This window comes from Urocitellus parryii, chromosome 1 (assembly GCF_045843805.1).
Source record: "Urocitellus parryii isolate mUroPar1 chromosome 1, mUroPar1.hap1, whole genome shotgun sequence".
Taxonomy (NCBI): domain Eukaryota; kingdom Metazoa; phylum Chordata; class Mammalia; order Rodentia; family Sciuridae; genus Urocitellus; species Urocitellus parryii.
The window spans coordinates 218154829-218178752 of record NC_135531.1 but is presented as its reverse complement, the minus strand read 5'-3'; the positions used below and the strand labels follow the sequence as shown (position 1 = coordinate 218178752).

Here is a 23924-nt window from a genome sequence, read left to right as displayed (position 1 = left end):
GTCTTGTCCAGTTGTAACTCCAGTTATACCTTGGCTTGTGGCTAACTCTAATCTCTGCCTTTGTCTTTACTAGGCCTTCTCTTTAATTTTTTGTATCTCTTATAAGGATACTAGTTATGTTTAAAGCCCACCTGAATCATCTAGAATGATCTTATCTCGAGATCATTATCTTAACCACATCTCCAAAGACTATTTATTTTTTTATTTTTTCCCCAAATAAGGTCCCATTCAAAGTTTCCAGGGTTAGGATATGAACATTTCTTTTGGGGCAGGAGGGCCACCATTCAACCCACCACCGAAAGCCATTGAAATAGCATTAACAAGGGAGAGAAATGATCAAATGAGTATCTTAAGAAAATTAAGATAGGCACAGAGAGGAGTTTAAGATATCAAGAAGAGAAAGTGATAGAGGGAGAGAGAAAAACAGGGATCAAAAACAGGGGAGGCAATGAGGAAGTATTGGAGAAAAGAGGGAGAGAGAAATTGACCAGAGGTGTGGATACTAATTAGAAGATCATTTCAGTAATCCAGGGTGGAGGTGGTGGAATCTGACCTGGGATAGACTTCACTGGGGAGAAGAGAGGAATGGCTGCCAGATTAAATGGCACATGGCCAGGCTGATATAAAAGAAGAGGAAGCAGTTAATAATGTTCCTAGAGAAGTGTTCCTGGAGAAAGAGATAAAGAAAGGAATAAAATCAATAAAAAACAAATCATTAGAACTCACTCTCTAAGAAACAGTAATCTTAGTTCTAGAAGGATGAAGCCATTATTCTGTGATTATCTTTTCTTGGGCATTTTAAAACTAGTTTACAAATTTTTCCATTATAATGTTAGGATGAATAACTGTCTACTTTTATTATTAAGGTTTTAAGCTCCGTCTTACCATTTCAATGAGGTTGCTCTTTTCATAAATGTTCCTAATATATACAGTAACATAACAGGTATATTTTAAACAAATGTGTGCTGGGATTAACGTTTTACTTTTAACTTATGAGAACAATGGCTTCTAGAGCTGGACCTGTAGCTCAGGGGAAGAGCACTTGCTCAACATGCATGAGGCCCTGGATTCAATCCTTAGTTTTGCAAAAGAGGAAGAAGGAGAGACTGAGAGAAATGGCTTCTCAATCCAGTCAATCATGTTTATCTCATTCTTACCCTAGTGATCTTTGACTGGAAGATGTGATAATGTCTCCTTAACTCCTATATTCTTACTTCTTCAACAGGTTTCTCATTAAAACCCACAGCCCATTTTATTTTCACTTTACTCTTCATTTCCTTTCCCTCCCACTCATTAATTATATAACAGAACAGGCTGTATTCCTTCTACCAGATTCAGGGTCTGACTTTGCTATCCATCAGTACATAATATTCTTTTAATTAGCTCATGTTTCAGTCGATATATGGAAATGACTTTATGTTCCCTGCCAAAGGAAAAATGTGAGGATGTTAGATCTCTTCAGTGATTGTGATACAAAATGTGCAGATTATCTAAAGTCAAATATAACATTTTTACCTGGTATGGAGGCTGTGTCCTGTCCTTCTGGAGGAGGAGGTTTGATTGAATTTCACTTTGTAAAGATGTAACAGCTGTTTGGGAGTTAATAACCTCTACTGTAAGTGTTGGAGATGTGTCTGTAACTTAGATTTGCAGAGAAATCTCTACCTATCTTTCCATCTCTTCCCTTATACCCTCACATACATGTTTAGGTACTGCTAACCATGCCAACCCAGGCTTGTAGTGTTATGCCTTACATAAAAGAACAAAAATTGGTCTAGACAAAAGACTAAACATGCTTCTTCCTGCCTTCCAGTGTTTCTCAAGCTTTGTTTTCCTTTCATTTGAATGATTGAGTTATATTGACTTCTACAGCATTACTGGACAGGGATGGTTTTATCCCATGTTCATATAAATCAGACATTTTATTATCAAATCAGTGTCTATCAAGGAATATATTTTTTTAAAAACATAACAGTAAGAGTACATTTTTCCTTCCTTCCCCATTTTTCCATTGGCCCTATGCTAGATCTTTGTTATTTTCTTTTCTGCCTTATTCATCAATGGTCTTAAGAACTATGGTCATTCATTAGATTAAAATGCTTAAGAACAGAGACATACAGATAAATTCTTGCTCTAATAGTTATCATAGTTGGGAAAGCCTATTTATAAATGACAATGAAATTTCTTTGTCTTTGGATAAGGTTGCTAATATTGCAGAATATTTTCTCTCTCATTCTGTGTGTGTGTGTGTGTGTGTGTGTGCGCGCGCGTGCGCGCACGCACTCGCGCGCACACGTCCCCCAACACCCTGCTACTAAAATTTAGTGCATATGGGATCAGTGGGATCTTGTTAAAATGCAGATATTGATTCACTAGGTCTGGGGTGGGGCCTGATAATTTGCATTTTCAAGAAGATCCTAGAGGATAAAGATTTTCCTGGTCTGAGACCATACTGCTAATGGCAAAGTTTTAGAGAACAGATGCATTTTGTCCAATTTTGATTATACATTGAACCTCAGAATTAAGTACTTCTCCAAGTTATTAACCTATCACAGAATAATATGACCCAGTGATTTCCCATGACCAGCTCTAAATCTCATAGATTTCCCAGAGAAGAAATAGCTGTTCATGTTTCCACTTTGCCTTGAAAATCAGACACAGTCCACTGCCAGATAATTTCCCTGAGCTCAGCCATACGAGCTTCCTTCTTGTAAAGCAAGATAGTCACACAACCCTTCTGGTTGTTTCCTGCGGTGTATTAACGCAGTACACAACTATGAGGCGTGGTTGCAGCCTAATGAAGCAGGAAGCATGGTCTCCTTCACCTTTTTCCTAACTGCTACAGAAGCTCAAACCAACCTTCTTCTCTTTATGGAGATACCATAATTTGAAACTTGGATTAGGAAAACATGTTCAAAAGTCATTGTTTCCTATCTTCTCTCTCTGAATCCTGGAAATGATGAATAAAGAGAATAGAGAGTTTAAAATAGAATGTGTGTGTGTATGCCCGCACATATGCGTGTGTTACATTATAAAGAAATTGTCACTTGTCAATTTTAATAAAACTGTATCAAGTTCCTGATTATCTAAGGGTGTAGTGACATAGGTTTTTTTTTTTAATTTCTTTTCTTTTTGTCATATTATATTGAAATTGTATTTAGGTAATGCTTGCCCAAGGAATACACTATGTAACATTATAAACATACAAAAAGAAATATTGCAAAACATGTATCCATTTCAACACTCCTATGTATTTTTTAAGGAACCACGGCATTTGCAGTTTTTCAGCGAATTCGGCACTAGTGATATTTATGTGTCACTGGCGGGCAAAAAAAAACACGGAGCACCGACTAACTATGGATTCTGCTTTAAGGTACAGGCTTAATATTTTGATAGATCAATAAAGCAAGCCTCAGCCTTTTAGGTAAGCTTGAGTTTCTTTTAATTTCTTTAAAAAAAGAGACAGCTTTCTCTTATATATAGGAGAATTTTAGTGGCTTTTATTTCAACAGGTGTTACCTTCAAGATATGCATTAACGATAAACAATGTGCTGTGGCCTTCTAGCCTAACAAAGCAGGAGGGCCCCGAGACCTGAAAATGCTCTGTGCAGAAGAAGAGCAGAGTAGGACGTGCTGGGTGACCGCGATTAGATTGCTTAAGGTAATCTCACTGAAGGCATGAATTTCTATTAAATGCTGTGAGTACCATAAAAGTTTGAAAATATCTGTAGTTGAAAATGCAAAGAAGAGTGAATCCTAATATGAATCTTTGTGGCTACATGAGAAAGAAGAAAAATAGCCACCACCAAATGCATGTATTTTTTAATCTAAAAGATAAACATTTGCAGAGTAAAGTGGAATGGGCTAATACTTTATCTTTTGTTTATGAAGTAATATTCTGTTCCTAGAAATTCTCTGATTTTTATTTTTTATTTTTGCAAGAGTATTATATCCATAGCCAGTATAACTGAATGGATGTCTCTCATATACAATTTAGTCTGCGTTTATACAACATTGCTTACAATTCAGTGTGAAGTGTGTTTAAAATGTGTCTGCCTAGATATGTTTCATGCAGTTGTTTTATGTTCCATTTAAGTGTTTTATAAATTACATTCTAGCTTAAGAATTACAATTTACTTCTAGTAGAACATCAAAAAAATTGTACAATTTTCCTATGAGCATATTTTTAAATCATCCACTTGGGTGTTAAATGGAAATTACAACTTCCATAAGCATAATTTGTTGATGAGCATTTGGAAATGAGTAAGAAGCTTCTAAAGGTAGATACATGTAGAAAAGAGATATAGAACTGATTTCTTTTATAATGTATTGAAAGCACATGTTTATTCAATTTATTTTGAAACTTACATGCCAGTAAATTTACACAACTTTACAGTTATCAAATTAATCACCCATTTCCTTATAAAGACACTACTTTGATAATCACAATTGGGGTAAAAATCATGAATTTTTTTTTGTTTTTGAAAAAATAAAATACAAAGAGTATGTCTGTGCACTTTATTTATATAATTTACTGCCAAAGTTGACAAAGTATACAAATTACTATTTTTCTTAATCCTTTGTTTAAAATAGAAGCTTCAGCATTTACCCAAATATTCTTTATAATTCATGCCTGAACACTAATATAATTTATTAACTTATAGATTTCACATTCTATGCATAGCATATATATATGATTCACTTATTACCACATAAAGATTTAGATTATTAACAGTGTGTGTACTAAAACTAGCTTTTTGATATATTTAGAAGTTTACATCAGAGAAATGGAGTCTTGTAGAATCCCTGGGTTCTGTCCTTTCGTTAGGCTGAAGAGTGTACACTTCACTTCATAATCGAGTTCTCAGCTTATGTATTTCTAGGTCCACTTTGGAACTAGAAGTTTTTCTGCTGCCATTTCCATATTTGCCACTTGGTAGCTCTTCAAATCATTACTAGCATCCTGGGTAAGAGAGAGATCAGGGTAAAGAAGGATGGAACAATCATAATCAGATTAGTGATCAGACTAGCTTTGGAGGAAATTTTTATTTTTTATTTTGAAAAAAATTTTTAAGTTGAGGTAAAATTCTGATATTAAAAATTAATCAAACTATTTTTAATGTGAACAATTCATTGACATTGAGTGCATTCAAAGTGTGCAACCATCACTTCCATATAATTCAAAAACATTTTCATCATCACAAAATGTACCCATTAAGCAGTATCTCAGAGAATCTCAGGTGCCATTGATTTTACAAGGATACACTTTGTGATATTACAAAAAATAAAAAAATGATGCCAATATAATTATGACAGGTGACTTTCACATCACTTTTGCCATTTGTTTTACTTTTATTTAAATAGTTATTATAGACTTATTTAGACTTAAATAGAAATTTGCCATATTTCACTTTTGCATGCACAGACTTACTTATATATATATGTACATATGTCTATATATGTAGACATTGATATATGTATATGTGTATATGTATATATGAAATGATAAATGAAATAAATTAGTCAAGATCTCTGTAAAACTTCTTCCTGTTCCAAGTCTGGCTTTCCTGAATCATTTTCATCTCAGAGTCATGGATACCTGTTACTTTCCATACAATGTCTGGCTCTGTGCCATTTTGAAGAGACAAATGTTGTATTTTGAAATGCACGTGCAAGAATTAATGAAATATGCCAAAAATTTCCTTTAATTCTTCCATCTTGGCGATGCTTAGTTTCTGGAAAATTGTTCCCTTCTTGCTTTTTCCCCTCATCTGATTATTCTCAAAGACCCTTTCAAGTCAGATTTCCAGTTCAAAGATGCTTCATTGTGTTAGATTTCTATAGCTGGTATAGTAAATTACCTCCAATTTAGAGACTTAAAATAACACAAACTTATTATCCTATATTCTTTTTTTCTTTTTCTTTTTTTCTTTTTGACAGTACTGGGGAATTAACTCGGCAATCTACCACTAAGCTATACCCCTGTTGCTCAGGCTGGCCTCAAACTTGTGATCCTCTTGTCTCAGCCTCCGGAGTTACTGGGATTGTAGGCATGTGACACTCCTCCCAGCTATACTGTACTCTTTTAGTTCAAGTCCAGAATGAGTCTTACTAGGTCACAGTCAAGGTTTGGCAAGGCTGCCTGCCCTCTGGAGTCTTCAGGGGAGAAACCACTTCCCTTGTCCTTTCCAGCCTTGTGAGGCCACACATACACCTTGGCTGGTGGCTATTCCTCCACTTTCAAAGACAGTAGTATCACACCAAGTCCTTCTCATGCTACCAACTCCCTAGCTCTGTCCCTTCTGCCTTTCCCTTCCACTTTTAAGCTCCAGGTGATTGTATTGGGTGCACGTGGAGAAGCCAGGATCATCCTCATCCCACAGTCAGCTGGCTAGCAACCTCAGTTTCCTTTTAGCATGTAGCCTAACATATTCACAGGTTCCAGGGTTATGATGTGGACATATTTCTGGGATGGTTATTCTATGTATCATATCAGTGTTCCCTGTTTATTTCAATGACAAAACTTTTCCAGATGATGCCAGAAAAGGAGGCGAACAATCCAGGAGTACCTTTAACCTGTAGCCAATGAGAAACCAGACATGAAAGTGACATAGTCTGTCATACATTTGAATATTAACAGATCAGGCCCTCTCTTTGGAGAAATTCTAGTTACATATAGAATTGTAGAACATCAAAGACTTAGAAAAGTGGATTGCTCACACAGAGTATCCCAGTTACATATTCTCTCTTTCTCTTTCTTCAGTTAGAACTCTGACAGCTTCTCTGTTGTGGTATTTCATTCTTTTATCTGTCCCTCCATAGGACAGAGAAATGTTAAAGTTGGCCCATGACTACCCTTGACAAGAGTTAAATGCCTACTAAAGGTCTTCAATGGCACCTAGGTACCTACCTAACCCTGCAGGTGTCAGGAACAATACATCTAGGAAGATAACCATCTTATTAGTAGGTAGCAGGTTTTTCAATGAAGAAGGTGGCCAATCATCATGTTCCTTGTGAAAGTGCTGGTTTGAGGTGATTATCTATACTTCATAATGAACTTGACTAGGAATTAAGCTCTTCTGTCTTCTTCTTAAAGTTATTGTAGGCTTAGAGTTGATTTAAAGTGAATTTCATTAGGTCCCATTAATGTCATTCAAACCTTGAATTAAAAAATAATTTTTAGAAGTTGGGAAGTAATTGGATAAAGAAGTAAGCACAGGGAATTTTAAATGAATGTGGGTTTGTATTCATGTTAGAAGCAAAATCTTGAAATAATGATTCTCTTAATCCCCTCCTCCCAATTTTTGTTTGTTTGTTTGTTTTCCTAATTACCAAATAAATCCACTTTGCTAGAATTGGTATCAAGGAACTAGTAGAGAAATAGCACTGTTGAACTGTTTCTATGGAATTTATCCTGTGGGTAAGATTTGATTTCATGGTATCGTTCAATATTTTCTATATAGTACTCTTTGTGTGTGTGTGTGTGTGTGTGTGCACTCATGCATGTCTGTGAGTGTGTGTGTCTGTGCACGTGTGTGGGTGCATGAAGGAAGCCCATTTAAGGTAGACACTCAAGTACTGGGCAGAGTAAGTGTTGCTCATAAGTTGTGTAGACAGATATGTGGGTCACAGACGCATAACTGGTGCCAGAGGGGATGCAGGTCAGTAGGGGCTGGCCCAGGTGGACCAAAGGGAGGTGCCAGAAGGGTGGCACAGGCAGGCAAACCCACCGGGAAACCTTGAGCTAGGTGGTGGTGCCTAGGCTAGAGCCTGACCCCGGGAAGCAGTGTTGTGGCTGGTTGGGGTTTTGAAGAACCTAAGGGCTGGCACCTTTAGGGGCCTTTTAGACCTGCCACTGAATTGTAGTCTTACTTATCAGCTGGATTCTGGCAGCCCTGGAGGCAGGCATGAAGATGGTCATTGTCCTCCAGGTGGTAAAGATAGTTCATCAGGGCCAACATGGAATCAGTGGCAGCACATTCTTCATCAAAGTCATCCTCCTAACCTTCCAAATCTGCTTCCACTCTCAGGCCCATTTAAGACCCAGCACCTGCTGGCTCAGGTGCTGCTGGGGCCTTGAGGTGACAGAACACAGTGACCACCCTGCCAAATGCCAGTACCACGAAGGTGGAGGCAGTAGATGGAACAGGGCCACTGAGACCTAACATGAAGTTCATTATGTCTTCATGAAATGGAAAGAATTGTGGAGTGTAGCCAAATGTAAATATATAAATATAAATAATTTAAAAGCTGCCAATATAATTGCTCCCCCGCCTCAACAAAAGAGCTTAAATCTAAAGGAGTAATTTCCAGATTCAGATGAGGATTCCTCAGGACAAGTTTGATCATGGCAGTTAGCAGTCTTAATTTGTCTCAAACTAATAATCCCATTAGAATTCAGACCTACTTTCCCATTATGGCCAGCTGGCTCAGTCTGTAAGATGCTGCCTCCTAAAAGTGAAGACCCCACATTTCTAATCTGCTACATTGTATTTTGAAACTCTGAAATCAGCTGGACTCCTCACTGTTTTGGTTTTCTGAACGTGAAACCCAAAATTATTATGAGAATAATTATTCTTGGTTATAAGAATATTTAACCAAGAATGATATAGTGACAAGAATTTTCCAGATAGGGCCCAATTTATAGTTTTACCAAAGGGACAAATTAATTCATCAGTCATCAGAACGACAGTGAATTTTACAGTGTTGCTTAGGACATTTGTGAGGTTTGTTAAATCTTTGGAATGTACAGCATGACGCCTTTCCCAAGTGAGCTTTCTTTTCATGAGACAAGGTACCAGTCCAAATGATTTTGCTGCAAAGTATGTAAGTATGTAAGTAGAAATGTAAGTCTCAGTATAAAGTAATACCAGTATAAAGTAATACTGGTGAGCAAGACCTTAATTTGGGAGCCTCAGTAAAACAAACAAATTAAAAAACATATCTTTTTAAATGCATCGTTGAAGGGCATTAAAAGATTTTCTGTCAAAATTTTGGTTGCTTTACTTATCTGTTTGAAGGAAAATCAAAAAATTATTTTTTATACTGATAACATATGATTAATGAAAGAATATTTTAATTGAATTACCAGTGTAGTAAAGTAAAAGTTGTAGCATTATGTTTTTGTTTATTTATTTTGCAGTATGGCATGCAGCTGTACCAGAATTATATGCATCCGTATCAAGGCAGAAGTGGCTGCAGTTCTCAGAGTATATCACCCATGGTAAGGATCGATTTTTTTGAAACTATATTTTATTTTATATTTATATTATGTTAACTTGCTATTACATTACAAATATATACTACAATACATTTACCATTTCCTTTTGGTCAAGTAAAGTTATACTTGTATATATGATGTTATATTGATTTTTTTATACTTGGATAGCATATGTGTAAGGTCTGTGATAAAAATCATAGGACATATATGAAGTATTCAATTATAATACATAATGTTATATGTTAGTAAAACATTTTAAATATTTGAAGGAATTACATGAATACATTCTATGTCATTACATCATTTGAGGATTAGATTCTGAATAAGATAATTTGTAGAATATTTTCCTTGGCATTGTGTGTTTTTTTAATTAATTTTCTTTGATTGTGGGTTTGCTTATTTATTTTAATACTGATTCTGGGATTGTTGTAGCCTATTATAGAGATGCCAATAATTTCAAATTTTAAAAACTGTAATATACGCATGTGCATGCTTTTAATTTCTGGCTTTCTAACAGTAATTCTTTTTTTAAGTTCCAGGTCCTTAAAAAGCAGACTGCTTTCCAGGAAATGCAAAAACTACAAGTCAAAATATAGGTCATGCATTACATTAACTATGCAGTGCTTCTCAGAGTTTTACCAAATATAACTTGGATATTTATTTGCAGACACACACAGGCACATCTTTTACCTTCTTTAGCACTTAATTTTAATTTCCTGTTCATTAACACAGAAATTTATTTCTGAACTTAAAGTTTATGTTCTGCAATTCTTGCTGCACTTCTTAATATTGAGTATATTAGAAATTCAGATGTATGTGCCTGTGTTACAAATCAGTTAATGCACATTTCTGAAAACTGTGTTTCCACTTAGGTTAAAAATGTGTTCTTCCTGACTATGACCAAGGAAGGTACATTTACCCACATGTAATGTGCCAGATGAAATGCTTAGTTCCAGGAATGTGGCATGAAATAATGGTGATTATGAAGCCCAATAGACGATATAGAAAAAGAGCCCCTATTTTGTAGTTATGTTGCTTTAAATTACGGAAGAATAACTTTTCATTTTTGTATCATATTACTTTTAAGCCCTAAAATAAGAAACTAAGGAATGTAATGAATTTTTATAATAGAAATCACTTTAAGGTGAATATTTTTTACAGTTTGTCAGCTTACTCTTATCTTTCAATCCATCTGTATATAAAAAGAATAATGAATTTTATTATCTTAATCCTTTCCTAAATCCCTCCAAATTTTCTTTTAGAATCTAGAGTTATTAGCATGGATGTGTTAATAGCAGCCAAACGTTTGGAAGCAATTATTATTTAGTGTCCTTTTAATCATAGGAAAAAAATTGTTATAAATGAAGTCCTTTCCATTTTCATTACTTTTGTTAGCATACAAGTGTTATATTATTCTTACCGTTTTCCCATTGAAAGTCATTCTGCTGTTGATCACAGCAAATCTGAGTTTGGTTAGCCGGTCTTTGCTTATTCAACCCCATCTGTAAAAAGAACTGCTCCTTGAGTGAATCTGACCGGAATCAGGTGTGATAGGGGTGAGAGGTCCCAGTGCCTCGTGGTAAGGGCTTGTTCTAAACAGGAGTTGTGATCGTAGAAGGTAGCAATTGAGAACTGTATCTATGCTATTCTTAATGTCTGTGAAGGAGACCTATATGTTTGGGGAGGTATTTGTGTTTACTTTTCTGTCTATGGAGAGTCCCGCTTTTCTAGATGATTACAGAGGAATCAGTGACCTGAATGGTGCTGGTGCCTCTCACCTGTCTCTACTGCTCTCAGGAACTGTTTTCAGTGAGTTACATAGAAAAGTTAGAATAATTTAGTTACCTTTCTCAAGTAACAGTATTCTCTTTTAAACTTGTCCATGTTTTGAGAAGAGAAACAACAGTTCTATTATTCTAGCCATAATACCATGTGACAGCCACTCATATCAACTTTTGAAATGAGAATTGTCAGCAGATATTTTAGGAAGCCAGGTAGATTTGGTTTGTTTTAGGGTAAAGAAGGAATTTATTTAATGGAGTGTCTGTTAATGTGTTCCTGGCTGGAGTGAGGAGATCGGGAGAAAATGTCTGCTCAGTTCTTTTTAGTCTTTACTTTTGACCCTGGGCTAGACATGCTAAGCTGGAGTTTCTTTCCTTTACTTCCCACTATGTGGCACTTGAAAGAACCCTAGATGGGACATATTGGTTGCTATTTTTACCATAAGCTGTGTGATCTTGGTTGGATCTCTGGTGTCCTGCAGTGTAAAAGAAGGGGGTAGTTGCATAATCTCCTGACTCTTACATCTGGGGTGTCCTTTGGCTCTGTATGAAACAGATGAGAGAACGATATCTGGAGGAATTCTTTGCCCTCTTGTTCAGTCATTCTGAGCTGCAGGTTTATCAAGATCCTTCAAATAGAGTGACAGAGAAAGCATGGCTAGTTGCCATGTAGTTATATTGCCTAAAAACCATTTTACATGTAAACCTCACTAAAAGTGGATACAAGCAGTCTCAGAGTGTGGCCTGGGTAATCCAGGGTACACCCAGGCTTCCCTTCTTAGAGAGAAAGGCTATGCAATTAAAATCATGGATCGTTTTGCTAGGGCCTACCCTGTTCATCCCCTAAGAAGAGCTAGAAAAAGGAACAAATATTTGAGAAATACAGCCAGTTCTGAATGTTACCACCATTGCTTTCCTATGTGAAAGAAATTGAGCTGAAAATGACCTTTTGGGTTTGTCAGACTCTGCTTTACTTCCATTTCTTTGTCCACCAAAGGTAAACTATTAATTTTTCATCCACCACCTGCCATTCAGTAGACAACATTTACTACATTCCTCTTTCCTCTTAGTATAGTTATTGTAGCAAATGGAAAATTTCTTTAATTGTCTTGTATTCTCTGTTTGTCAAATAATTATGGAACATGGGATCTTATTGTACATCTGGTCCCCTGTATTGGGTAGGGAGAGAACAACAGCTTGTTTATTTTTTTTTTTCCTCACAGTATTTTTATGTTATCAGAAACTTCTCATTATAGAACCCATCTTGGCATGTGAAGTTAAAGATGTTATAAGGATAAATCTATCATTAGGATCCAGGTTAGTTACTCTGATTTGGGCAGGTGGACACTTTCCATTAATGTTGGGAAAGCAAAAGTATATCCAACTGGTCCACAGCCCAGCACGGAAGATCATGGGGTGAGAAGGGCAAACTAAGGTGTGACAGCAAATAGAGATTACTGAGACAGCATCTGTCTGGAAAGAGCAGCTGTCAGTTATAAAGGCTCCTGTAACAAATGGAAGATTGCATGCCAGATCTCTAGAAATATAGATGGACCATAATAAGATTGTCGGCCACTATCACATGGTTTGAAGAGAAAATAAGATGCTAATAAAATGGGATGTGTGAGGCAGTGATAAAGAAACCTAAATTTTTTTTCTTGAGGATAATGTTTTGTTTGAAGCCCACTATAGTATCTTTTCCAAAGGTAAAGAGAGAGAGAGAGTGTGTGTGTGTGAAAGCCACAAGTCTCCAGATGCAGGTTGGCTCATAATTTACCAGTGTAATTTCACTTTGGGTTTTGTTCTTTTATTAATTATTGAAGAATAAGTGATACACATCTCCATTTAGTTTTTTTTTTAAATTTTGCTTAGTTTTAAGTTATCTTCCTAGTGTATAAGACATGTGAGACTCTTGACTAGAGCGTTTGGCAATTTTCCCTTTTTTTAGTACTCACAACTCATTGTGGGATAGCATGTAGTAAATGTTGTCTACTGAATGGCAGGTGGTGGATGAAAAATTAATAGTTTACCTGTTTCTTGAAAGATGATTGCAAAATAGGACGTCAGAAAAAAGAAAATAAAAATAAGATTTAGGATTTATATGTTTTACTTTCCCATTAGAGACTATGAATATAAGAAGTAATAAGCAAAAACATTGACTTTATCATTGTTTTGATTACATTTGTTTAAATATGTCTTTTCATGTCTGTGCTTCTGTCATTCAGAGTTGTTTTTGCAGCACTAACTTGGCCACCCATCTCTTCAAAAAGGGAAAAGTGTTTATATAGTACATCATAAATTTAAAAAAAATTTTTTTTAGTTGTTGATAGACCTTTATTTATTTGTATGCTGTGCCGAGAATCAAACCCAGTGCCTCACACAAGCCAGGCAAGTGCGCTACTGCTGAGCCACAGCCCCAACCCCATCATAAAAATTTTAATATGAAATCTAATATTATGTATTATTATTCTGCTAAATTTCATTTTCCAAATAAAATGAAACTTGACATGATAAGCTTTCAAAACACATATTCCAATTTGCTCCTTTATAAAACATGAGTACTATTTCTAAGAAGATATGTATCAATCTAAGTTATAGCTTTTACATATTTTGAATCATAAAATCGTGGCTTCAAAGTTGGTGGATTTGACATAAAAGTTTAATACAGAGATGAGTTCAGAAGTGGTAGTTCTTTATAGCCAGTGGGAAGGGTTATTTCTTCCTCAATTGGAGTTTTGCCATATTAGGAAATAATGTGAAAAAGAGGTTTGTTTTAGGGGAAAGACATGCTTTCTTTCAAAGATTTTCATCACATTACATAGCACTTAATTCAGTTATCCTAGCAAATAGCCATGGAACTTATTTAGCAATGTTCTCCATAGCATCACTTTATATTGAATATGTACTTTTAACTTTTTAATTTCCTGATAGCCACTTTGGGAATCCCAGTCTCAAATTGAAGCATATTGCCAGCAAAGCAGTGAACGATTACTTTTGAAGATTTTCATGACTTGCAAGTGTTTTCTGGTTTTGTTTTGTTTTTCAAAAAAAAATTTTTTCCAGAGAAGTATATCAGAGAACTCCCTGGTAGCAATGGACTTCTCAGGTCAGAAAAGCAGAGTTATAGAAAATCCCACGGAAGCTCTTTCAGTTGCAGTTGAAGAAGGACTTGCTTGGAGGGTACTCATAATTTCACTTTCTTGAAAGAATTTTTAATTTGAGTTTGTTTCACCCCCAAAACTGAGATTTGTTTTCCCCTTCCTTGCTCAGAAAAAAGGATGTTTGCGCCTGGGCAGTCACGGTAGCCCCACTGCCTCCTCACAGACCTCTGCCACAAACATGGGTATGTCTGCTCCTAGCCATGGTCACTGAGCTGATGGGCAGCTTGACATGACTTTAGTGACATGTGGTCACTAAGTGATGGGGGGCATATATGTAGTGAAATCGCAGTCACTGCAAGCAAACCTTTGTATTCATTCGTTTTATTTCTTTAGCCATCCATCGGTCCCAGCCATGGTTTCACCACAAGATTTCCAGAGATGAAGCTCAGCGATTGATTATTCAGCAAGGACTTGTGGATGGGTAAGTTTGAAACTTTTAGTGTTGAGTAGAATTTGGGTTTGAATTTTGGATTTGGTTTGGATTTTGCCAGTAAATAATAATCATTTATTCAGTACACACCAAGTGTTTTTAATTTTGGCTAGTCATAACACGAAATGACTTTGTTCTGTAAGAGTGGCTGTCGCTGAATTCTAGCAATATCTGTATAATACCTAGTACACAGAGTGTGCTTAGTATTTGTGTATAAATTAACAGAGAATAGGATTCTTTGTTCTTGACTACGAGCACTAATGTTATCCATTCTGTGCCAATTCTAGCATTTTAAATATTAATTCATGAGAGAAAAAAAAAACTAACCTTGTTTTTGGGTAATCAATGTTTTAATTTGAACAAGTAATTAATATGATTCTAAAATATGATTTACATTATGACATTATCCTTATACATTGTAAATTTTTTTAGGTATAATGCAGGGTGTATTAAGTAGAAAGCTTTTTTTCTTGTATATTTTGAATGTTTGCTTTTATTTCTGTTTACATCCCTATTGCTTTTCTCTAAATATTAACAGCTTAAAATATGAATATATTAAGATATTACATTTTGATGATTTTTTTGTGTTATCTTTTAATGGGATACCATGGAGTACACAAGAGAAGCATAAAATATTTTATAAGAGATTTATAATCTGAAGGATTTTATTCTCACATTACTCAGTTTCAGGTACTTTAATACTGCTAAGTTCCTTCCCAAATGCACTACAATGAGGACATTTTATTGAGGATTGGATGAAAAATGAAACCGTTGTCAGTTTAAACAAGTGGAGAAGGAATCTTTTATCTTCAAAGGTTGACTTAAGATGATGACAAGGGTTTGAGGAGATTTAATATTGACATTTGGGTAAAAATGCATCTTCACATGGAAGATTATTAATAACAAGTCAGCATTTCACCAGACTCTAAATAAGAAAGGATTTTAATATGCTTCTCTGCTTGGAGCATAGTCTTTTTTTTTTTTTTTTTTTGGATATAAATTTGAACAGTGATCAGAGTTACAATCCAATGAGGTCAGGAAAAGAAAAAAAAAAGAATGATTTAAATGTTTTAGAAGATTATAATTCCCTTTATTTATGAATTTTGTAACCTGGAGAAAATAATTAATTGTACAGAGTAATCATGCCTGTTTCTATTATTTTGGTATTCCTTTGGAAAGTTGTGAAGGTGTCAGGCGATCCACCAGGTGGTAGTGGTGATCTGCTTGGGAGGGGGAAGAATTACTGCTTAATTTTCCCGTGAAATGCCCTTTGTCCTGTCTCTCAATGATGTAATGTCAGAGTCTCACAAATAAAATGGATAATTTCATCAGACATCTGTGATGCCTCAGATTTGGCTGCCTCTTTGCCCAGGCACAGTGAGATTAGTATTGGAGTCACCAGTGGGGACCACTTACACAGTGTGTTTGCCAGTAATTAATACAAAACTGGCTTTTCACTGCATTGCCAGTAAATAAGAATCCATGCCCGGCAGCCTTTTTCTCTGAGACCATTAGGCCACGTCTTCTTTTTGTAACCTGACATTAATAGAGGCTTTCCCACTGCATTCTTGAAGGATAAAGTGCACGTTGGGTATATTTTTTTTAACTTGAACATTTTTACTTAAACATTTAATAAACAATCTAAAGATGGATTTTAAGGATATAATCATTTCTTATTTTCTGTCGTGTAACAGTAGAAGCCAGAATCAAAAGAAGAAAGCAGACCAAGTGTAGAAAAGGGGGTAAAAAATGATTTTACTCTAAATCATTGTGTCCTTTCAGGGAACTATCATGACCCATAAACTAACTAACTACCTAACTAACCACACACACACACACACACACACACACACACACACACACTCATACTCATCCCTTATTCTTTCTCATCCCTTATTCTTCCTGGTAGTTACATGTGAATACCCAATTTCCCAGTGGAAAAAGGACAACATGAACTGTTGATGCCAACAGAATGTTATGCTGGGTATTGTAAGCAAACAATGTCACAAATAGACTGTGCATTTATCCTATTAAAATTACATTAGCACTGATGACAGTTTTGTAGTATGAGATTATGTTGTAACATATCATTCACCAAGTTGAATAATCATACCCACTGAATACACAGTTAAGGAGATCCCAGCTACAGCTTTTATGAGTACACGTCCTGGGTTTGTTACATGCTATGTTTCTATGAGCTCTGTGAGTAAATGTAGAAACAGATTGAAATTCTTCCTCTCTCTCTTTAGAGTTTTCTTGGTGCGGGATAGTCAGAGTAACCCCAAAACTTTCGTCCTGTCAATGAGTCATGGACAAAAAATAAAGCACTTTCAAATTATACCAGTAAGTAATTTGTGATTTCACATTCGTATATTAGATATGATCTTAATGCATAAGCTTTTGGAAACTTTGTTTTTCTGTTGTTCCTTTTATTAAATATAATGTGGGAGCTTGTGCTTTGACCAGAGTTAAGTTTGGCAGAAATGGTTTTATGAGCCTGAATTAATATAAGAAATACAGGAATTGTAAAAATTAAATTTATCTTTTTTCCACGAAATATGATTTAGCAATATTGTATAGACCCCATGCCACCTATTGTTAAAAGGCCACTAAAGATTCTTTTTTTCTGAGTTCTAACCATGCCTTAAAAAAACATTATTTTAAAACCCTTTCTCTTCTCTTTTCTCAAAGACATTCTTTGCTATTATTGTTGCTAGTTTTTGTTCATTTGTTTTAAATTATTTGTATAGAAACACAGGAACTGTGAAATTGGTGGACATTTAAATAATCCTGGGAACATTTTTAAAATATCTGTGACTCTGTTTTTGGCTGGCTCAACTTGCTTTGGGATTTTTTTTTTTTTTTTTGCTTCTGCTGTTGTGTGTCAACATGTGCACATATGTACATATGTGAGTGCATATTGGAATCAGGCAGAGTAAAATAGATTCAGTCTACTTTCAGGAAGGTCTTATTTAAATTACTGGTGCTTTCCTTTGAATTGCCTCTTTTTGAAATCATCCAAAGGCCATATAGAGTACCAACTCTGCTTCTTTGATTATTTGGTCAGTGTCCCCAGCAAGTATGAGCGTTTAATGCTAGAAGACTTCATCACCAAACAAAAAAAGTCAACTGACATTCCATTAGCATAATATTTTATTGCTTCAGAATGAATTTACTGATAAAAATTATATGAATAGTCATTTTTTAGTATACTGAGGCATTAAGTAGACAATGTTTAGAAATAGAAATTAATTTCTATAGACGGAAGCATTAAAATCTCCTGTCTACTTTTACACTGAATAGTACAGATTGCTCTCTGTTCATTGACTCAAAATAGTTAAACTATCCTAACTAAACAGAACTCTGGGAGAATTAGATGTAGAGAAAGTGGAGGCATGTCTCTTACCCAAGGATCAGATGACACTTCTTTTAAATATAAGTGAAGTTAAAAAAAAGAAGTGGACATGCCATGCTGTTCTCTGCACAGTCCTTAGTTTTATAAACTTGTCAATTTTGGCATGAAGACATAGCTTGCAGTGGAGCAACCATCATTCTTCTGGATTCTTTACTCTCTTTACCAGCTTGTTGCTTTTCCTCTTGCAGGTAGAAGATGATGGTGAAATGTTCCACACCCTAGATGATGGCCATACTAGATTTACGGATCTAATCCAGCTGGTGGAGTTCTATCAACTCAACAAGGGTGTTCTTCCTTGCAAGTTGAAACATTATTGTTCTAGGATTGCTCTATAGCTGAACCAGAAGTGATGTGTTAAACTGTTGAATAAAAAAGACTCAAGGGGGAAAAAATTAAAAAGAGAGCATAAATAAGGGTAAAAGCATACTGTGGTGAAAGGAATATTTCACCTGCAAGTTATAAAAAATAGTTCGTGCATTGCAAATAAGCAAAAACTTGGATTGGCATTACAATCATCATTTAAAATTTGTAAGTTGAAATTAAACCTTAGGAAACAATGACTTGGAGTGTTCTTGTGTGGTTTCATATTACTGTATTTTCTTCAAATATGCATATTTCAAACATTTATCTGCTCCTTTTTAAAATATGACAGCCCTAGAATTCTCAAACACCAAATATGAAGAAGAAATCAGGTTTCAGAATGATTTTTTGCAAACTGAATTCCAGTTATACTACTTTTTCAATATTAAGAAGCATGACAAAATCTTTAGTTATTAATTAAAAGAAACTATACATGACTTGTTAATAAAACTAAAAACAATTTGAATTGTATGTTCTCTGGTTTTATTATAGTCAAAAGATCAAATCATACTTTGTGGTAGCAGCTTAAAATTATTTTGAAGTAAATTGGTTTTTTGTCTAGAAAACTTTCATTAAAGTAATTGAATTACTAACTGTACCATAAAAATCTATACTAGTATTGTACATATTGGTGGCACATTGTTAATTGCACTTTTTTCATTTCTTAATAATTGGCTGAGATTATCTATTTTTAAGAAAATTATCAAAATATTGAAAAAATTTTGACAATTTGCACACACTTTATGATATATAAACTATGATAACATAACATTGTCACCTTAATATTTCATGTTTAACTCATTCTCTTTCAGAACATTCATTAGATCCTTTCATTAGTAATTCAGTAAACCAATCAAAATAGGTAGAAAGAAAGATTCAAGATCTATGAGGATCCTAATAGGTAAATCTTTTTTCTTCTCTTTGTACCCCTTTTAGTTTTTTAGCATGGCAACATCAATATGGAAGCCAAAGATTTTGAAAACTTGAGACAGTAACCTCCCTGTTACCACTCCAAGACAATCTGGGATGTTTTCACTTTTTAGTTTTGTTTGTTTGGTTGGGTTTTGACATTGTTGTTTTTGTTCTTGTTCTGTGATTCTTGTTCCCAGTTTGGAGGGGAGAATAATCATTGTTCTTTAAAAAAAGAGGAGAAACAAAACATCAAGTAAACCTCATTGTTATACAAAATATTGCCCATCCCCTCTGAGCCTTGTAACAATCTTGTGGGAAAGATAGGGTTTTTTTAATCAATATTTCAAAACTGCATAATTCACTTTTAGATTACAAACTATACATTTTTGTTAACAAAGAATAGAACACGTTCATGAAATGTGAATAAAATCAATCATCACTAAAAAAGAATTATTTATTGGATTTTTAATATTCACTTCACTTCTCTGTGCAAATCTAACTCCTAAAACAATGAAACTTAGAACATTAATCTACTGTTATAAAATACAGGTCAGGGGGCTGGGGTTGTGGCTCAGTGGAATATCGCTTGCCTAGCATGTGTGAGGTACTGGATTCGATTCTCAGCACCACATATAAACAAATAAATGAAAAAAGGTCCACCAACAACTAGTAAAAAAATTTTAAAAAATAAATAAATTATTGGTGGTCAGGTGTCCACAAACCCTGAAAAACACAGGACTTGCTGGTGGAATAGTGGGACGTAATCACACCTGCCCCTTTTAAACTTTCATCATGGGCCTGGGAATTTCTGATTTATTTCCAATTTACAGAAACATTCTGTGTTATGAATTATATATTTCTCATGATATCTCCATTTCAAACAAATATCATAAAATGTAATATTTAAAATACTAAATTCTTATTATTTGATCAATTTGTGCTTGTATTTGTTATTTGTGTTTCTAACCTCGTTGCTAATCTAAAGTTACTATTGGGGAGCTCAGATTTTATATGAAATTGCTTACTTTAATTTTAAATCAAAAGTCAAAATTACTGAGGAAAGGGTCATGGAGTGTTTTAGTCAGCTTTTTTACTGCTGCAACTGAAAGACTTGACAAGAGCAATTAGAGGAGGAAAAGTTTATTTGGGGGCTCACAGTTTCAGAGGTCTCAGTCCATAGACAGCTGACTCCATTCTTTGGTATCTGAGATGAGGCACAACACCATGGCAGAAGTGTGTGGTGGAGGAAAGCCATGGCCACCAGGAAGGGAGAGAGAGCAAGCTCTCCTCACCAGGGATAAAATATCAACCCTAAAGGCACATCCCCAGGTACCCACCTCCTCCAACCACACCTTACCTGACTATGGTTAATCCCTGTCAGTGGATTGATACAGTAGATTAGTTGAAGACTCTCATAACCCAATCATTTCACTCTAAATTTCTTGCATTGTTTCACACATGAGCCTTTGGGAGACACCTAATATCTAAACCACAACACGGAGGGAAATTATTGTTTTCTTAATTTCTTTTAAAAAGGGGTACTTACCTCTGTGTGGCTGTGTGTGTGTATGTGTGTGTGTGTGTGTGTGTGTGTGTGTGTGTGTAAATTTACTATGATGTTGAATCTTAGAATATCAGACACATTCACAGGCACTCCAGTGTTGAAATGCATTCCCCAGAACATGTAAATTACCTTTGGAATCCTTTCCATTGTGATTTAGCCATGTTATATTATTTTGCCCTAGTCTGGATGGGAATGATGACAGATTAGCTCTTGTTTTCTTCTACTTACGTTCATATGTGGGAGTTGGCATGCCTCACTCAGAAAGAAGGGAGTGCCGCGGCTATCCAATCCTTGATGTTCTTTTTCATTTCCATATATTGAAGGAATAAGTAATTATTTTGAAACATTTGGAAGAACTAATCAAGCAAGATTAAAATTATTAGGAGTGTTGTAATTTGAAATAATTATTTGTTTCATCACCTGTATTAGAAAGTTCCGATTTATATGAGTAGACTTTTATTTTACTCTGTTTCAGGGTGCTCAGCATCAGTTAATCCATGTGGTCTCTGTCTTTTGAACACCAACAAGGACATCTCTACTCGTGGTAGTTGTATTCTGGTCGGCAGATCAGACTGTTCCCTGGATCCTAATTACCCTGAGGGGGAATGATTGTCATTGGCAAAGGTTACAGCGTGGCATTCCAAGCTGGCTTTACTGATTTAAAGCTCTTCCATGGGGCTGGGGATGTGGCTCAGCGGTAGCGCGCTCGCCTGGCATGCGTGCGGCCCGGGTTCGATCCTCAGCACCACATACCAACGAAGATGTTGTGTCCGCCGAGAACTAAAAAATAAATATTAAAAATTCTCTCTCTCTCTCTGTCTCTCTCCCCTCTCTCACTCTCTCTTTAAAAAAAAAAATAAAAAATAAAGCTCTTCCATTACCAGGAGTTATGCTTTGTGGTGCCTTGGTTCCATTTGGCGGTCTAGTAAAGCCTATGGACCCCCTTGATAGTATGTTTTTAAACATGTAAATAGAATTTCAAAGCACATGAACTATATAGAGACATAACTATCAATGTGGTGGAAACCCTGTTGTGCTGTGCCTTGCTGTGTCTACTTCTGGCTGTACTGACTCTTGTCCATATAAGTCTTACAGTTTTCTGTCCTGTGTTCACTTGGGAATAGGTGGGTGATTCACAGTGTTACTCATACTACTAGTGGGGCACAGAGTAGTTTTTTTTTTTTTTTTGAAATGTAGGGTTATTGTAACATTCACTGAACATTCCCTCAGCCAAACCTCCATGTTTACCTCTTGTAGAGTGTGTCACCTTGTGCCAGTCTTGGATCTCACACTTAGACCTTTTGGGATATTTAGGAACACTCATAACTGGGGTACTGCTTAGAATGTCTCTAACTGCATATTCCTCAGGTCACAAATTAGAGGGTTTTTTTAATACATTACTAAAAGGATTTTAGTGATGGCCTAAAGAACGGCCAACCTTTTGGTGGAGCACATCACAATAATGACCTAAAAGCTCATAGCAGAAATCCCTCAAATGAATTTCTCATTGTCATAAATACTTGTTTCTCAGTTGGAGTATCAAGTGTTTAGTTTTTTGCCATGCCAATATCCTTTGTAAGTATAAATAATTCACCACCTTCTAATTCAGAGCCACACAATACACAAGGCCCCAGGAACCAGAGTTGAGATGATAGCTCTGCCGTCATCCTTTGTGGATTTGAATTCTAACCCATTCTGAGTAGCTTTGTCGTTTAATCAAGAAGTGTTTTGATTTTTTTTTTCCCCCTAGAGGGGACTTCCCCCACCACTACGCACTACTATTTCCATTACCACTACCACTTTTGAAGTTGTCTTAGCAATTAAATGAAATCATTCAAATAAAACATTCAACACATTGTCTAGAATCCTAATGTATACTATTATTGCATTAGTCATTGTATGTTTAGGTCCTCCACCTTGCAACATTCTTCTTTCCATGTGGTGCAGTTTTGTGCCACCTCTTGTCTACCCTTCCTGCAGGAGAAATACACTGTATTTTCCATGTTGTTCCTCTGCCCCTGTTTCAGTCATTGTGATGAGTCTGCTTTGAACAAAGTACCCATGAGCACTGCAGCAGTGTCTTGCCATCCATTTGTGGGACTGAGTAGACAAACAAAGTGTGCCTACCTATACTAGATCCCACAGATGGCCATGGTTTCTTTTACCTGTGGTTAAAAGGATAAATGTATGATTCAGGATTCTTATATATTGTCTTACTTCCTCTCTCTAAATGTAGTGGTTGATATGATGGGAAGTAGAGAAAGTTGAAGACTTTCTTTAGAGTAACTGCCTGGACAGTGTAGGGAAGCTGAAAGAACACTTTCTAGGTGATTGATTCATCTTGAAGGAATTAGCAAACTTTTATGTGAATGTGCCCTCCTCTGATTTTTTTTAACTCTTAATTTTTTATTTGTTCTTATTAGTTATAAATGGCAGTAGAATGCATTTTGACACATCATACATAAATGTATAACTTCTGATTCTTCTGGTTGTACATGATTACACTGGTTGTGTAGCCATATATGCATATAGGTTAATAATGTCTGATTTATTCTACTATCCTTCCAACCCTCATACCCACTCCCGTCCCTTCACATCCCTCTGCCTAGTCCAAAGTACCTTTAGTCTCCCTGCCCTCATTGTGAATTAGCATCCTCATATCAGAAAAAAATAGTCAACCTTTGTTTTTTGGGGATTGACTTATTTCACTTAGCATGATATTCTCTAGCTCCATCCATTTACCTGCAAATGCTATAATTCCATTCTTCTTTAAGGCTGAGTAATACTCCATTGCATATATATGCCATCTTTCTTTATCCATTCATCTGTTGGAGGGTACCTAGGTTTTTTTTTTTTATAGCTTAGCTAATGTGAGCTACTAAAAGCATTGATGTGGCAGCATCACTGTAGTATGCTGATTTTAAGTCCTTTGGGTATAAACCAAAGAATGGGATAGCTGGGTAAAATGGTGGTTCCATTTCAAGTTTTCTGAGGAATCTCCGTACTGATTTCAATACTGGCTGCACCAATTTGCAGTCCCAACAGCAGTGTATGAGTGTATTTTTCCCCACATCCTCGCCA

The 23924-nt window shown here is 35.6% G+C and overlaps 1 protein-coding gene across 2 annotated transcripts in view; it reads left to right on the top strand.

Annotated features, from left to right (window-relative positions):
* The window catches only part of Grb14 (growth factor receptor bound protein 14), a 112036-nt gene extending 93208 nt beyond the window's left edge, over positions 1-18828 (top strand). For both annotated transcript variants that reach the window (XM_077802687.1, XM_077802689.1), the window contains 8 exons: positions 3263-3373; positions 3566-3661; positions 9143-9223; positions 14065-14181; positions 14272-14344; positions 14496-14583; positions 16842-16935; positions 18196-18828. In XM_077802687.1, the coding sequence (XP_077658813.1) occupies positions 3263-3373; positions 3566-3661; positions 9143-9223; positions 14065-14181; positions 14272-14344; positions 14496-14583; positions 16842-16935; positions 18196-18342 (807 nt within the window). In that variant the 3' untranslated portion in view covers positions 18343-18828. The remainder of the gene's footprint in view (positions 1-3262; positions 3374-3565; positions 3662-9142; positions 9224-14064; positions 14182-14271; positions 14345-14495; positions 14584-16841; positions 16936-18195) is intronic.
* Positions 18829-23924: the final 5096 nt, after the last annotated feature.